This window comes from Scomber japonicus, chromosome 7, assembly GCF_027409825.1.
Source record: "Scomber japonicus isolate fScoJap1 chromosome 7, fScoJap1.pri, whole genome shotgun sequence".
Classification (NCBI taxonomy): Eukaryota; Metazoa; Chordata; class Actinopteri; order Scombriformes; family Scombridae; genus Scomber; species Scomber japonicus.
Genome location: NC_070584.1, coordinates 18,931,090 through 18,947,178, shown reverse-complemented (window position 1 = coordinate 18,947,178; position 16,089 = coordinate 18,931,090). Strand labels below are relative to the sequence as shown.

General features: G+C 40.3%; 1 protein-coding gene across 1 annotated transcript in view; it reads left to right on the top strand.

Moving 5' to 3' along the window:
- adgrl2a (adhesion G protein-coupled receptor L2a) overlaps positions 1–14,985 on the top strand; it is a 72,666-nt gene extending 57,681 nt beyond the window's left edge. The window contains exons 15-22 of the mRNA XM_053321934.1: positions 164–230; positions 4,295–4,386; positions 6,854–7,022; positions 7,221–7,349; positions 8,070–8,166; positions 9,724–9,852; positions 10,568–10,585; positions 12,409–14,985. Coding sequence (XP_053177909.1) covers positions 164–230; positions 4,295–4,386; positions 6,854–7,022; positions 7,221–7,349; positions 8,070–8,166; positions 9,724–9,852; positions 10,568–10,585; positions 12,409–13,259 — 1,552 coding nt within the window. The 3' untranslated portion in view covers positions 13,260–14,985. The remainder of the gene's footprint in view (positions 1–163; positions 231–4,294; positions 4,387–6,853; positions 7,023–7,220; positions 7,350–8,069; positions 8,167–9,723; positions 9,853–10,567; positions 10,586–12,408) is intronic.
- The last annotated feature ends 1,104 nt before the right edge of the window (positions 14,986–16,089 follow it).

The following is a 16,089-nucleotide window of genomic DNA, read 5'->3' as shown; positions in this document are numbered from 1 at the left end:
AATATTGACTAGAAATTACCCACTCTATGTCACCGGCCCAAATAACCACAAATGTATTTCTTTCCATCAATATTTGACTGCAGGAGCATTAAGACAACGCTGATATTGTTTTTTCTTATGTGTACTGCCTCAAAGCTGAAGTGTGTGTGTTTTCTTGCCATAGGTGCTGGCTAAGTGTGGATAATCATTTCATATGGAGTTTTATAGGACCTGTCACCTTTATCATCATGGTAAGCTATTTTTCTTTTTCTTTGAATACTGGGACTGACAGAGTGAGAAAGGGAGTGAGAGGATGAGATAGAGGAGATGCAGGGGAAAAATAAAGGAAGTGAGCAGGTTGAACTGAAGGGAAAATCAGCAGAATTTTTGCTTCAAGTCTCCTCAGTGATGACAGGTTAATTTTGTGGCAAAGACAGATTTTAAGGCATCCAATAATTCTCTCTCACTTCTCACCAGCTGACAAAGACAAGTATTTGATGGTGTCCTTTAACCTCCTATTTACACAACTCCTGCAAAGTCTCACATTGGAGGTATAATGGTCTTCAAGTTGCACTTCTTTATGATAAGGGAAGAAAGGATTGAAAAGTAGCCCCAAGGTGTGCATGTTACAGCACATACAGTAAGATGGCACTGTTAAATTTTATAGCTCCTTTTGTTCTGTTCCTCCTCTGTACCAGCCTTCTTGTGTGTTGCATGGCAGTAGTAAATAGCACATGACAGTGTCAGGGAGAGGAGGAGAGGCAAAGGCACCTCTCTGTTTGGTCAAGGACCATCAGGGGTGAAGGACATATAGAATATCATATTGACATATGTCCCATTGAGGCATGCAATTATTTACTGGTCATGACATTATTATCTCCCACTCCATCAGAAAGGCTCAGAAGAATGAGACCGTAGGGAGTCTTACCTCCCCGTGTAAAAAAAAAAAAGAGAAAAAATGAAAAGAAATAGCAGGTGGTATTCCTCAGATATATCCTCTCAGGCTACCATACCATGTATTGCTTTGCCCTCGTGCACACCAAGGGATGAGGAAGCTCTGCAAACTTGTCTTGCTGCCGTGCTGGGAGGATGGGTTGTATTTGTTCAGTACTGTGTTCATTATCCAGCATAATGGTTGGCACTGTATCTACAGATGCAGTGACCTCAGTTGAACATCAAACTGACACTGAAAATATACTGCAGAGAGGGGCACCCATGTCAAATTCCAGCAAGTCTCTGTACACCATTGGCAGACAGCTAGGAGCTTTCAAAGTGAAGACATAGTGCAGCTCTTTGTCTGTGTGGTAACAAAATAAATAAAAAAGCAAATCTGCTCACTGGACTACACTTCACAGTTTTCTCAAAGAGAGACATTGCTACTCAATGTTGCGTTTAAAAATGGAGGAGGAAGTGCACAGAAGACCTTGCAAAAGTATGTTGCTGGAAATGTCTTTGAGTAAATTGTAAAATGCCTGTTTCTCTCTTTTTGTTTTCATTGATTTTTCTCTCTCAGCTCCCGCTTTGAATGTATGAGCTTATAATTGAGGAAAAGCTAACATTGTATTAAAACAAGTGTGCATTTCTCCCTGTCTCAGCAAATGCTCTGTCAGCCACACAGGAATATGTTTCCTTTCCCTAAATTGAGCCCTCATTGTTTTCCAGTCGTGTGTTGCTTCCATAATGATTTGCATGAAAAATGCGTATGCTGTGGAAATGATGATCAGGATCCCGGTGGTGATGACCGGAGAGATAGAATCATGACCCTGTGAGGAGCTAATGTATTGTAGCAGAGCTAATGTATGACAGGAATGAGGTTTTGCAGCACAGACTCGGGTAGCACACACTGCTTCTGTGATTCTGTGCAACAATTGACTCAAAAAGACAAAGTACTGTGGAAAGGGGCATCTCAGGGGAGCATGCAGGAGCAAGATTTGTCTACACCATCCGTGACCCTGGTTCTCTACAAATTGGCTTTGTCCTTGTCAAGAGGGAGAGGAGAAAAGGCACACGGGCAAGAGAAAGGAGAGAAAACAGCGTTGCCTTGGCTCATGTCTGGATCCCCACTCACCACCCAAACCATGTTTGTGCCAAGTAACATTGGTTTTGACCCAGGGTGGTCATGCTTTTTCTTCCTTTTGTTTCTTCTTTTACTTTTTTGTGCTTTTGCTGTTTTTTTTTTCTTTTCTTTTTTTCTCCTGGTTTAAACAAGCCCTAAATACCAGCCTGAAAACAAAAGCCGATGGAAGGCATTTAGATCCTTGTTCTTAGGCAGAGGTTGCCCTGTCTCTGGGTACAGGGGGTATTAGCTCCATGAAAGGGGAACATGGAAGTAATGAGTGGAGGGGGGAGCCATTAGTATGCTTGAGATAGCTTCAACACAAGGCCTCTTGGATCATGACACGTCGTGAGCAGTTCTTATCATCTGGACAGCTCCATCTGCACCTTTAATATTTTATCCCCAGCAGTTCATTTGGAGTTCAGTGTGTACACACACAGTCCACTTCAGAAAAAGCTTTCTCCTCAGTCCCAGTGTGGCGAGGTGCTTCTGCATGGCTTGCAGTGATGATTCAGAGACAGAGTGAAGGATAGAGGCATGGCAGCTCCGTTCTAGCAACAGGGATCCCCCGGGAAGGGCTGCGAAAGCATGTCGGTGGGGGTGGGAACATGTGCTGTGCTGCTAGATTACTTTAAAATACTGTGTCCCTCTCCTCTGTCTCATTGGATCCATGTCACCACTCCAGGCTGTGTGAAAGGGTTTTTCAAAAGTCCTGTCCCTCCTGCCCCCTCCCTCCTCCCCCACTGTCTGACTCATGCAGGCAGCTGATAGAAATAATGGCTGATAGCTGCGAAACAAAACATAGTTTCAGTGCCGTCTGTGATATAAAAGAAGGTTCACGATTCAGGATTTTTTTTCTCTCTTTTTTTCCAGTCGTCCCTCCTCCTTTACTGCCTCCGTTATTGTGTGCAGCTCCATGAGTTGATTGCATGTGGAGGGGTGATGTATTGATCACAGGCAATCTTTTGATAGCAGCGTGCACCAGAACACAGAAAATGTCTGTTCAAGAGTGAATGGCCATGGTCTGAGTCCAGCTCACAAAGGTCATTCATTTATTTCATGCCCTCATACTGGCAATGCGTCTCCATTTTTCTCTTGCCAATGTTTTTTGTTTTGTTTTGTTCTAATGATAGCATAGTAACAATGAAATGCACTCTTTAGAAAGTGTGTGTTGTGTATTTGCAAAAGTGTTTATATCAATGTATATTTTGTGGTTATCCACATAAATGATACAGTAGCTTACACATATTTGTCTGCTGTATTTTTGTATTTTGTCTGAACCTTAGATATGCACTATTGGAGACACACATTTCAGTTTTTCTTTCTCAGGTATTCCTTGACATTATTTATACATGCCTGGCTTGCAGTACAAACACAGTCTGGTTCATCTGCTGTGAGTGCATGTACATGCTGTGTCAGGGACTAGTTTGCCCCAGAATAAATGTTTTTGAAGTAAATTATTTGGAGCGGCTCCTTGCTGGCCTATCCAGCCTTTGTGTCTTTAAATCACGGTATTGATTTTTAAGGTACTAAATAATACGCTCTGGAACACAGCACAGAGTATCCTTGTCTCAACCTGATATGTGCCACTGGCTCCCTTAAGATTTTATACATTAAAACAAGCAAGCGCCATATCTCTCTGTCTCTGTCTCTGTCTCTGTCTCTCTCTCTCTCTCTCTCTCTCTCTCTCTCTCTCTCTCTCTCTCTCTCTCTCTCTCTCTCTCTCTCTCTCTCTCTCTCTCTCTCTCTCTCTCTCTCTCTCTCTCTCTCTCTCTCTCCTCCCTCTTTGTCTTGCTTTCTCTTTCTCTCTCTCTTCATCTGTCCACACACAAGAATCGAACAAAATATACCATGTTCCCTCAAGCCTTTTGTAGCTGGTTACACCTCATAATATTTCACTATGTGCATAAAATGATATGCAGTTGTTTTGGACAACAAGAAGGTCTCTTATTCCTTTTGCTACTTTTCATCCCCTTCTGACTACGCCAGACTGCTGCTGTGTGGCTGCTTCTTTTTTTCCCCCACTGTGATGGATTTTAATGCATTTCCATGCTCTCATTGATATAGAATGACACTAAATTTTAACTCAGCCCGGCTGGGATGATAGATGTTTATTGGATTAGTCTGTGGACATGCAGAGATTTTAAGGCTCTCCTCTTTTAATACTTATAGACAAATTAACACTTCTTTTTCTCTGTCTACTATATCCTGAGTCCTACATCTTAATGTATTAACACTTTCATTACTCTGTTTTGACAGCTCAATCTCATCTTCCTGGTCATCACAATGTACAAAATGGTGAAGCACTCTACCACCCTGAAACCAGACTCTAGCCGACTGGAGAATATAAAGTAAGTAAAGCATAATATGCTGAACACCCGCATCTTGCTTATCAGCAATATAACACTGGTGCTATTCTGCCACTACCCCCAGGAAAACTAAGACTCTTTTACTCTTGAGGTAATGATTCTTTCTTTTTTTTTTAGCTTAATAATGTTTCAGGAAAAAATGCATTACCTCTCTTACCTCCGAGCCAAATGTCAGTGCTTGACTAGCAAGTAACATTAGAATGTAAAAATAATTTCTTTCTTCTTTTTCTGGATGATTTAAAGAAAATATCCAGATGGAACATTTACCAGAGGAATTCATTTTGAGATTTCAATTTTACACATTTACACAGTGTTTGAATTAGACTTTTGGCGTGTCTTTGCTGTAATGACGACTACACTGACTTTGTGTCCCTTGTTGTTTTGCTCCAAACCACTAGCCACAGAATTGCACTGGCATGACACACATCACTCTAAGGCTGCAACTTAACTATGCACTGGTAGCTCTGGTAGGGTGGGGTAGAGTGGAAAAGCTGCCATGTGTGTTTGCCGCTGGAACATGTTGGACCCTTTTTTTCTTGAAAGATCCAAGCTTCTAATCCAAGAAAAAAAAAACCTTCCTAACACAACCCCCACCACCCCACCCTGCTATCCCCTCCTAGTTTAGGCTTTCCTCAACATTTATGATGTGTTTTGCTTTGGGAAGGAAAGCAATGTTTTTTGAAGCACTAATTGTTTTGTTTTTTGCACTTCTGTGAAAGCAATATTTATTGCTGTTTACTGCAGGCTGAATTTCAGGGAATTCTTCCATTTTAGGTTATATGGTTTTGTCGCTCTGAGTAGCACAGCTTCATGTCACTTTGCACCATTACGTTATGTATTTTAACTTGAACTCTGTGTAAGAGCGGTGGTTGTCCTATTTTTATCCAGTGTTTGTTATTTTTCTTTTTTCCTTAATGAATATGTGCAACATGACAGCACTGTGGTAAAACTGCAATAAGGAAGAATAGTCAGAAAAGGGCCTATTCAGAAGTCTTGGTTTATTTGAGATGGACTACTCCCTTATCAAGGAAACCACAACACAGCACATTTACTGAACAGGGTGGCACTCAGATTGGTGTGCGTTTGTACTTGAAACACTTTCTCTTAAGCGTGTTTATACAGTAGAATTATGCTGTGTATTAATAGCTGTTTCTTTGTGATCTATTTTCTTTGTTTTTTTGTGCCAAAGTCTCTGAAAGTCAGTATAGTGCCTATGTCATTGCATGTTGCATGTAAAAGCAAAGTTAACACGCACCCTCTCCTTTCTCTTCTCCTATCATTCTCCTCCTCTCTCTGTTCTGCGATCCACACCAGTAATTATCGCGTTTGTGATGGCTACTATAATACAGATTTGCCTGGGTAAGCTTTTACTATACACCTCAGATAATTTTACCCACACAACACCACCCACGCATTTAAATGCAAATTCAACCACAGACAATGTGCTCTACACAGTATTTTGTAACTGTCATCAACAGCAAAACATACAACTCTCAAGTCCTTGTTAGATGCAGTCCTTGTTAATTTCATTGCACCCCTTGATTTCCCTTGGATCAAAGTTTATGATATCTTACTCAAATGCCGACTAACCCCCGCTGTTGTGCGCTCTGATCTAATTGTGTTTCTCTTTTCCTGCTTATCATGCTCTCTAGCTATGAAGATAATAAACGGTTTATCAAGTAAGGACATGTTGCCCAGAACTCTTCAGCTTGTAGTTTATTCTCTTTCCTCGTTTATTCCTGTCTTTCTTCCTTTCTTTCTTTCTTTCTTTCTTTCTTCCTTCCATTTTCATTTTTTTACCCTCTCCCAAACTGCTGCTTCAAAGCTACACATCCACTGTCCTTGTGACTGTTCACTGTCACCGTGTCCATCATCTTGAAATCCAGTGTTGGTGTTGTTGTGTGTTTGAGCTTTGAACTGTGACCGCTGTCGGTGTCTGAAGGCTCCACAGGACCTTCACACATGAGGCGGGTGATCTCCCTTTTCCTTGAACTCTTTAAACATCTGCTTAGTTCTCCACTTCTGATAAAACATCCACTAGATAAACATTTCAGTGTAAGGCCTTTTAAAAATAGTATATGGTTCAGGCAGATAATCGTATATGTAATGCAGATAGCTTGTATTTTTTGACATGCTGTGTCTGCTGAGTTTGCTGTACTGTATGTTCTAACACATAAAAAGTTATTTACAGAAAACAAGATCAAGGTTTTGCTTCCTTCTTGCCTGTTTGAAGGCAGGAACCACATTTGAGTTTTAAGAGTGTATGTGTGTGGAGGGTTTTTTAGGATGTTTTATGTCATTTATTCTTCTTCTCACCTGGTTTACAGCTTTCCCCTAGTCTTTCATAGTGTTGGTGATTTGCAAATCCCATTCATTATTTTCTCAGATCAGTGAACCCCTCTCATGCTGGATTTGTCCTCTGCTTGTGTTTGTTTTCGCTGTCCTTTAGATCCTGGGTCATGGGTGCCTTTGCTCTGCTGTGTCTGCTGGGTCTGACATGGTCCTTTGGTCTCTTCTTCATCAATGAAGCCTCGATTGTCATGGCGTACCTCTTCACCATTTTCAACACCTTCCAAGGAATGTTTATCTTCATCTTCCATTGCCTTCTCCAGAAAAAAGTAAGTTTCTTATTATCTGCAGAGCTCAAAGGCAGTGATTTTCTTTTCAAGGTGAACAGCCAGGGCCGAACCGTCGCACCGACATGTAGAATTCACAGAGCGCCACGTCCTAAACAAACACTGCTTGCATGAAGATCTCAGCTAAGTCATATGTAAAGTCAACATTGTATGTAAACACTCGGCTGTTTGCTCACGCAGGTCCGCAAAGAGTACAGCAAGTGCTTCCGCCACACGTACTGCTGCGGAGGGCTGCCAACTGAGAGCTCACATGGTTCTGCAAAGACTTCGACCACACGGACCAGCGCACGCTACTCCTCTGGTACACAGGTAGAGCAGCAACTTCATACTGTCAAAGACTCATCATCAAAGGAGAGAAGAGCACAGCATTCCCTGCACAAACACACTCATCATACAGCTCATTTTTACTGTTATGAACCCCAAAGTTTCAACAATTTCTCAGGAGAATGTACTTTCATCATGAGCATGTAGCTATTGTACCGAGAAATGCACATTATGCATTTTAGCTTCAGAGGTAGATCAAGAGACAAACATTATGCCACATTTTACAAGCAGCATCTGCTGTACTGCATGAGTACCTTTCTTCTGTTCTGCCCCCTTTAGCACTTGCTTTATCTTTTTTTCTCACTAACGTCATGTGCATGAGAATTTGTACTGCACTATTTAAAGAGCAAGCACATTTTACTGTGGAGAAAGCCAAATTTGCAAAAACAAAACATGTTTTTTTTATTTCTTATTAAATGCTCATATACCTTATGAGAAAATACCTTTAGATGTACTGTACCTAAACAGAATCATCCCTGTCACACTTTACTCTAGAGATTAATGACTGACGCTGAAGTCATTCAAAAATTGAGTCAAATAGAATTTGTCACATAAAGTGAAAATAGGCATTAGTTCTGCCCTTGCTTCACTGCATATTAAAAGGTATGTGAGGAGTGATAGTACACAGAAAATAAATGAAAGTTGATCTGAAAGGTGAGCGGGCTTGTTTAAAGTCCTAATGACTGTCCCTTGTTGACCTGACAGAGTCGTATCAGGAGAATGTGGAATGACACCGTAAGAAAGCAATCTGAGTCCTCCTTTATCTCAGGTGACATCAACAGCACCTCAACCCTTAACCAAGGTCAGTTCACACCTCATTTCTCTCCACATGCACACCTATGCACACATTTCATCATCCAGCTAAAAATACCTCCTTCAAGTACCAATGATCTCACACAATCATACAGGATCCTACTCTGGTAATCATAAAAAATGCCTTCAGCTTGAAAAGAGAGAGCAGTGCAGCTAAAATAAAAAAAAGAAGAAGGAAAAAAAGATCTAGGCCTTTAGTCGAGTCTCCCTGTTCTGCCAGCGAAGGATTACAAAAATCCGTCCTCAAATACTCTGTATGCTGTCATTCTGGCCGGTAACGTCAGTCTCAAATTGGGGCAAGGCTAGTACGTTTTTTATTTAAGTGCTGGCTGTCCAAAGTTCATACCCAGACTCAGGGGAAATATAGGCAAAACAAAAAAAAGGGGGGGAGAAAAAGTTTTATTTTAGGAAAATCTTAACACGCAGAGAGGCCATTTGTTGCCTGGCATATTAGGCTGTTACTTTACAGGGGAATTTATGAGGTAGAGAGGGGGAAAAAAACTATCATTTATTATTTAGCTCGAGCACAAATATGATGATGAGAAGATGATGTTCAACTCTGGCTGACCTGGAGTGCTTAGTGTGTTGTTAGGCTTTCTGCTGCCTCTGAAATGGCTTTCCAAGCATGCGAGGGAGAAGAGGGTTTACACCAGGGTAGTTTAACTTCACCCCCTCCTCTCCCCTCCTCTGACTCCTGCCTCTGCTGCTCTTTGCCTTCTCTTGCTTTTTTCGCTGCCACTTCCCACAAGGTAAAACATTACACCTAGGAGTTTGAAGCACATTTTGACTCGCTGATACATCAGTAGCAATATAAAAGTAAGACATTTCTTCCTACAGTACTATTTCCCGGAGAAGTTAATGTAAAGGTTGGGTATTGATCACTCCGGGGTGTAGTAGCTTAGTTACCCTAGAGAGTCAGTGCACTAAAGGAGGGCTCTATCTCCTGGAAGTACTTCCCTGTCATTAAAAACATCCCTGGAGACTTCCCAACATGACAGATGGCATTTAACACAGGTGATAAATGGCATTGGAAATACCTCAGATCCCTAAAACACAAAAACACTGAAAGGAAGATAATGTTTGGGAGTAAATGGCCAATTTTGAGTCTAAATAAAGATTTTGATATTTAAACTGGGAAGGGTTCTACTCTTTGTCACAGGGGAGATTTTATATTTGCACCTGGTCCAAACAGTAAAACAATTCACAATCAATGGAAAAATTGTATTTGCTCAAAATGATATGGAAAATATGACGATGATAGGATGCAATAATGAGCGCACTGGGTTGAAAAATTGGTAGTTTCTATATGACCTGCAACATGCACAACAAATGAACTTAAAAGCTGAAAAATCTGCTATCTAGAATTGAGAAGAAGTATTTTGTCTCAAGCAGGAGTAGTAGTTTCAGATCCTGGCAGACACCCTTGATGACACCACATGCCTCATCACAAAAACTTTCTGAAAATTTCCTTAATTTCCTTTTATCATGACACTTTCATTTACCGTGCGCCAAACTTATCTGCTCTTCTTCTGTCTTGCCACTCCAGGAATGACCGGGAATTATCTACTAACAAATCCTCTTCTTCGACCACAAGGCACTAACAACCCTTATAACACCTTACTGGCTGAGACAGTCGTATGTAACACCCCCACGGCTCCAGTGTTTAACTCGCCAGGTGTGCTTACTTAATACTTTCACCAGCATTCGGGCTCCTTTTCTTCTCTTTTTGCCGCGTTTCTTTCTCTCCCTCTTTTGTCTCTTCAGAGTGTGTAGCAGGCCAAATGAAAGACAGGAAGTTCTCCAGTATCGCATTACTCTCTGAATCATTGTCTCCCAAATGCTTGATACAGTGCATACTGTGTGTGAAAATGTGCACGTTTTCATGTAGAACACAGATTTTTGTGGTTCGTCACAATCCACCCTCTGTGTTCTCATATTTCTCTTATCCAAACTCTGAACGGGACATAATGATTAAGATGGGAATGAGATACTGCCTGTTCTGCCTTGAGTTAATGTAAACAACAGTGCAGACATGAAGTTGTAGTATAAACTGCATGATTATTGAGATTTATGAGTTTATCAAGTGATTTCTTATTTTTGTATGTCTTTTAGAGAGAACTACCCCCTTAAAATATCTTAAACTGAAAAATGAAAATCTATGTACTTAATGCAGTTTTTGAATTAAATTGCCTGCGTATAGATACATGTATATTTGGTAACAGCCTTGACCATACAAACTTTTAAAAATCACTATATCTCAGTTGCACATAGTATTTAAGCATAGATCGCATTGTAAAGACTGTGCTGTGATGATGTGTACTATTCTATTTTAAATCTGAAATGGCATCTTTTGTCATGTTTTGTGCTTTTTTCCTTGTGCTTCCCTCTAGTGACCTACAGAGAGACAAGTATGGGAGTAAAACTTAACTTTGCCTATCAAATGTAAATTTTTTTCAGCATGCTTATTAAAAACAACCAAAACCCTGGCACAATCACTGGTTTACTTTAGGCCATTAACACACACTCAGTGAGCAAGTGGTTCACAAAATTATCTCCCCAAATTTAAATCTCAAAAGAAATAAAAGATTTCTCCAATCATTTGACACAATCTTTAAGATCTAACAGATTTATCGCAAACGCCCATTACTCTGCTTCTCTCTCTTCTGCATAATTTGTGATTTTAACTGACCAAAAAATGTGTTGCTCTTTACTGGCAGAAAGGAGCATTTATCAGATAGGTTTCCTTTTGTTTTCTTTGTTTTCTTTTTCTTCTCTTTTCTCCTAAAAAACGTCTGTCCTCCTGTGGCATTCAGCAGTCTCAGTGTCCAGTAGTGTTCCCCTCACACCTTTCCAGACAACACGTCTGGACACTAAATTGCCTCCTAGCAGGCATAAACACACAGATGTCATGGTAGCAGCTGTTTAATTTTCCTATGTTCTCTTATTTTCTGTCTCTTGTCATTTCTCCCCAATAAACTCTCTAAAATTTCACCTTTTAACACGATCACGGACACTCCATTTGTTTTGGACAAAGATAAAATCTCCCTATTAGTCTTCATCCTAATTTCGGTTGAAGCATGTTAGCCATAACGGAGCACATTTTTCATTTATCTCCTCTCTCAATCATAGAATAACTAATATATATCCTTTTTGCTGCTGCTTTCCATGACCTCCATGCTTTGAGAAATTCCTAACATGACTGCATCTGACCTCTGCAGCGGCTGTGTTATTCTTGAGCTGTTCTGCTAGTGACCGGGGTCTCACTGGGAACTGTCACTGTGACGGATGCCAAGTGCTGGGCTGCGGGCAAACTCTGACCTTTGCCAGCTTTGGCTACACAAGCTGCCAATTAATGGGCAGAAAGTGTACCAACATAAAAGAAAGAAATCTGTTGGCATTTAATTAATTAAAGTAAAAGCTGTTTAATGCTTGTTTATTTCATTTGCTGAACCCTTGCTCTTGCTAAGTTGCAGTTAAGACTTTTACTTTATGTTTTGTTGTTCTTTTGAGTGATTCTTCTTCATGTTACAATAAATCATTTTACTTTCTTTTGTACATCAGCTGCTCTTAGACCAGATAGCCTGAGCAGACAGACATGATGTGAGTTGTCTAAAGTGAGTCTTTTCACCTGCTGTGTGTGGTGATGGTGGAGTGCTGCTTGTGGGCTCCCCTTGTAGTGAGAACAAAGATGGCTGTCCCATGTTGATACATGACTACTTTCCCTTTCTGTGTATGTCATCTTTTCCCATATCTGTCCTTTTCTTTCCCTTGGCACATCCAACCTATTAGTTGCTAGAAAACCTGTAAGTGTTGTAGCTTGCCCGTTTGTGGCTTCATACTTGTGGACATCTACTTTTGCCCGGTGTGTTGTGATGGTGATTACTGTTTTAGTTTGTTTCTTAATGTTGTTTGGGATCTTTTTCATTGCTTTGTCACTTATGTGGCAGACTAAAATGCACAATGTTCTGCTTATATCAAAGCAATTACTTATAAGAGAAAGTCAAAATGTATATATCTGAGAAAGTAAAATGATTTCTCATTGCAAATAATGCATGCCTATACATTGTATGTTAATGATTGTGCCTAACTAACAGATTTACGGCATGGCTTAATTTGACTTGAGTTTACTATGAGAAACTGCATCCTAAACAGCATTAAACTTTTTTTTTTTTTTTGGAACGGTTCTGTGTTGACTAATGTGAAATCCCCTCACATTCTCTTCTCTTTTCAGGGCACTCACTGAACAATGCGGTCAGGGATACAAGTGCAATGGATACTCTACCGCTAAATGGTAACTTTAACAATAGCTACTCGCTCCGCAATGGGGACTTTGGCGACAGTGTGCAGGTAGTAGACTGTGGCCTCAGTCTGGACGATGCTGCCTTCGAGAAAATGATCATCTCTGAGCTAGTACACAACAACCTGCGTGCCTGTAACAAAAGCCACCAACAGCAACAGCAGCAGCACCCCAGTTTACATCATCAGCCCCACCACCAGCAGCCGCCACAGTACCACCATCATCACCACCACGCGGAGCGGGCTCCGCCCAAGGTGACAGTGGTAGGTGGCAGCAGCAGTGAAGATGACGCTATCGTAGCAGACGCTTCGTCTTTGGTGCACATGGGTGACACAGTGGGCCTCGAGCTGCATCATCAGCAGGAGCTAGAGGCACCGCTCATCCCCCAGCGGACTCACTCGCTTCTGTACGCACCCCAGAAGAAAGTGAGGACCGATGGGGGAGTTGATACCTTTGTCAGCCAGCTGACACCCACCAACCCCGACGATAGTCTGCAGTCACCAAACAGAGACTCCTTGTACACTAGTATGCCTAATCTGAGGGACTCTCCATTGCCCGAGAGCAGCCCTGATGTGGTGGAGGACCTGTCCCCCTCCAAGAGGAGCGAGAATGAGGACGTTTACTACAAGAGCATGCCTAACTTAGGAGCTGGCCATCAGCTCCAGGCCTATTACCAGATAGGCCGAGGGAACAGTGATGGTTACATTATTCCTATTACTAAAGAGGGCTGCATCCCTGAAGGCGATGTGCGGGAAGGACAGATGCAGTTAGTCACAAGCCTTTAATTGTATTTAAATCATCCCAAACCTCTTCCTGCTCTTTTGCAGCCCTGACCTCTTGGAGGACACACTAGTGAAAGGAAAGGAAGTCTTTGTTTTATTTTTAAAGAGAGCCTAGAAGCCCCGTCATACACACTAGCCATTTACAAACCTCCCCTCCCCCATCTGCATTGCCATCTCCTTTACCCCCAAACATGCCACGCCTCCTACCTTCCCCACGGACCAACAGACTTGGTGCACAGCAATGGCAGTGCGATGTTTTAATGAGACTGTACATAAAATGCAGAGTCAAATTTCAATTTTAAGAGACAAGCCAACTATGTATTTAAATGTGCTGCTGCTGTTGAATAATTGAGAAAAATTTAAGGTACGAAAATAATTTTAAAAAAAGACAAAAAAAAAAAGAAACATTACTGGCTACATCAGATCAGCATTTCCCAGTCAAAAGGTTGTACATACACTCCCCGGCATCCTTGTTGAAGCCTGTTTTTTTTTTTTTTATTGTGAACAAAACAATACCCCTAGACCAGGACATGGACTCCATTTGTAAAATGTTCCTGTGCAGACTGTTTGAAAAGGAATATAAGGTCCTGGTCACTCTCCATCACCATGAAGTTTGGATTGTATAACCACTAGCAATCAAGCCCCTGGCCTTATATTTTCTCAACTGTACATTGAACTGTTGTCAAGGAAAATGGCTAAAATATATATTTTGTTGTATTGCTAGTGTAAAATAAAAATTCATGGGAAACCGTAAATATGAAGAAACCTTTTAATTGCAAAATTTAACGTTTGAGAGACTATTGTGTAGAAGTTGCACATATGTTATACAGTGTGTTTATGGTTCCAGCACTTCATTCATGGTAGTTAGTTTGAACGTAAAGGCTCATGAAAAGAAAGGAGGATTCAACAAATTACAAAGATTAATTATCACATTTTCCACCTGTGAACAGTGTTTTTGCTTAATGAGTTCCATTGATATCGCCCATAGATATATGTTTATTTGATTTTGCCACAGTGGCATTACTTAGTAGAATGGGAATGCAAAAACCCAGTTAAAGTGATTTATGCATTGCACAGTTTTTTTGTGTAATTCTGAATGAAATAGATCTTTTTAACAGTCATGGCAGGGTCAGGGCGATGGGCAAATGCAACTGAAATTAAACCAACTTTTGACAATAAAGTTTCTATCATAAATGTAGTTCTTCCGCCTGGGTTTGGACATTTTATTTATTAAAATCTTTCCAAAAAATAAATGGGAAATGTGTGAATATTTTCCAGCACTGGTATACATGCTGTACTGTAGCTCATGTTTTTTATGTAAACATGTTACCAAGGGGCTCATCACTTAAGACTGATGTAAAGTTCAACACTTGTTTAACAAATAAAATAAATGTGAGATTTTTTGTCAAATGCCAGTTGCTTTTTAATGGTTTGTGTTTTTGGTACTATTTGAGAAAAAACGCTTTAATTGTTTTGGTATGGACAAAATACACTTTTGACTCAGGTTATAAAGTAAGTCCCTAGCACCTTGAAAGGTAATTTGGTGAATTTGTTTTCTATGGGATTTATTTGCTTTTTTGTTCTGCTTTTTCTTCAATCACTGCAGTGTAGAGAGAGCTCATTTCACCGTATGTGTTAGAGAAGCCAAATCTTTCCATGTGATTCAAAGATGAGAAACTCAGGTAGGAAAATTGCATTGTAAATGTTCCTCTGTGTGGTTGTAACACTAATAAAGGTTCGAAAATGACACTGGTTTACAGTATTGTCCACTTAGTATATTATTGAATGAGCACTAGTTTTGGCATCATAAAAGAGCACTAGTTATCTTGTAAGATGTTGGCTTTTAATGCTGTGTGGGAGTGGAAACATGTCTGCAGAGCTAACAAGGGGTCAATGTTACACTTGGCTGTGGTTGTAGAAATATATTATACATAATATGTCCGACTATGACACACACTTGCTCTAATTAATGTCTGCTGCTGCTGAAGCCCACAGTCCTGTACGCTTTATGCCTCAGGTAATGCTAATTTACGAAGCATTTTAATATAACACCAGTTGAGGCAAAGTGACAGCTCGCAGCAGGGTATCTGGAAATTGCACTGTTTACCATTTGGCATTGAAGGAAATGACTCAGAACTTAGCAAAAATGCACTTTATGTCAGAGCCAGTGCACATAATGCTGTGTGGGCTGCGTGTTGTTTTGACTTTATCCACAATTATGTGACATTTTGTGCAATTATGTGAGGCTACAACGTGTCATAGAAGAATGATGTTCTTTTTTGTGATCTCTTGTACGGACCCCTTGAGTGTCAGTTTGGAATCAAGCGTTGAGGAGACTGTTGACTGTTGAAATGGCAGACATAATGACATGCATTATAATGAGGAAAAATCATACTTATTTCCATCTTGCCTCGTAAAAAGGCAGCACATTTTTATCTGTGTATGAGAGCCTCGAAAGCTCTGATAAACAATGTTTTTTTTGTGCAAAAAATAAAATTAGTATTAGAAATATGCTATTAGACAATTTTAACAAAAGCAATTATAAAGAGCCAATCCTTGGCCTGAACAGTCTGATTCCACTTATACACACACACACACACACACACATTTTTATGTATGTACAGTATATATATATATATATATATAAATGTATACACACACACTTATATGTGTGTGTATATATATATATATTTATACACACACTATATATATACATATATATGTGTATATAACAATTATATACACACACATATATGTATATGAATGGACACCAAAGTTCTCTCATCCTAATAAGTCCGTCTTTGTTCATTGTTATTGTGAACATTGATCACCA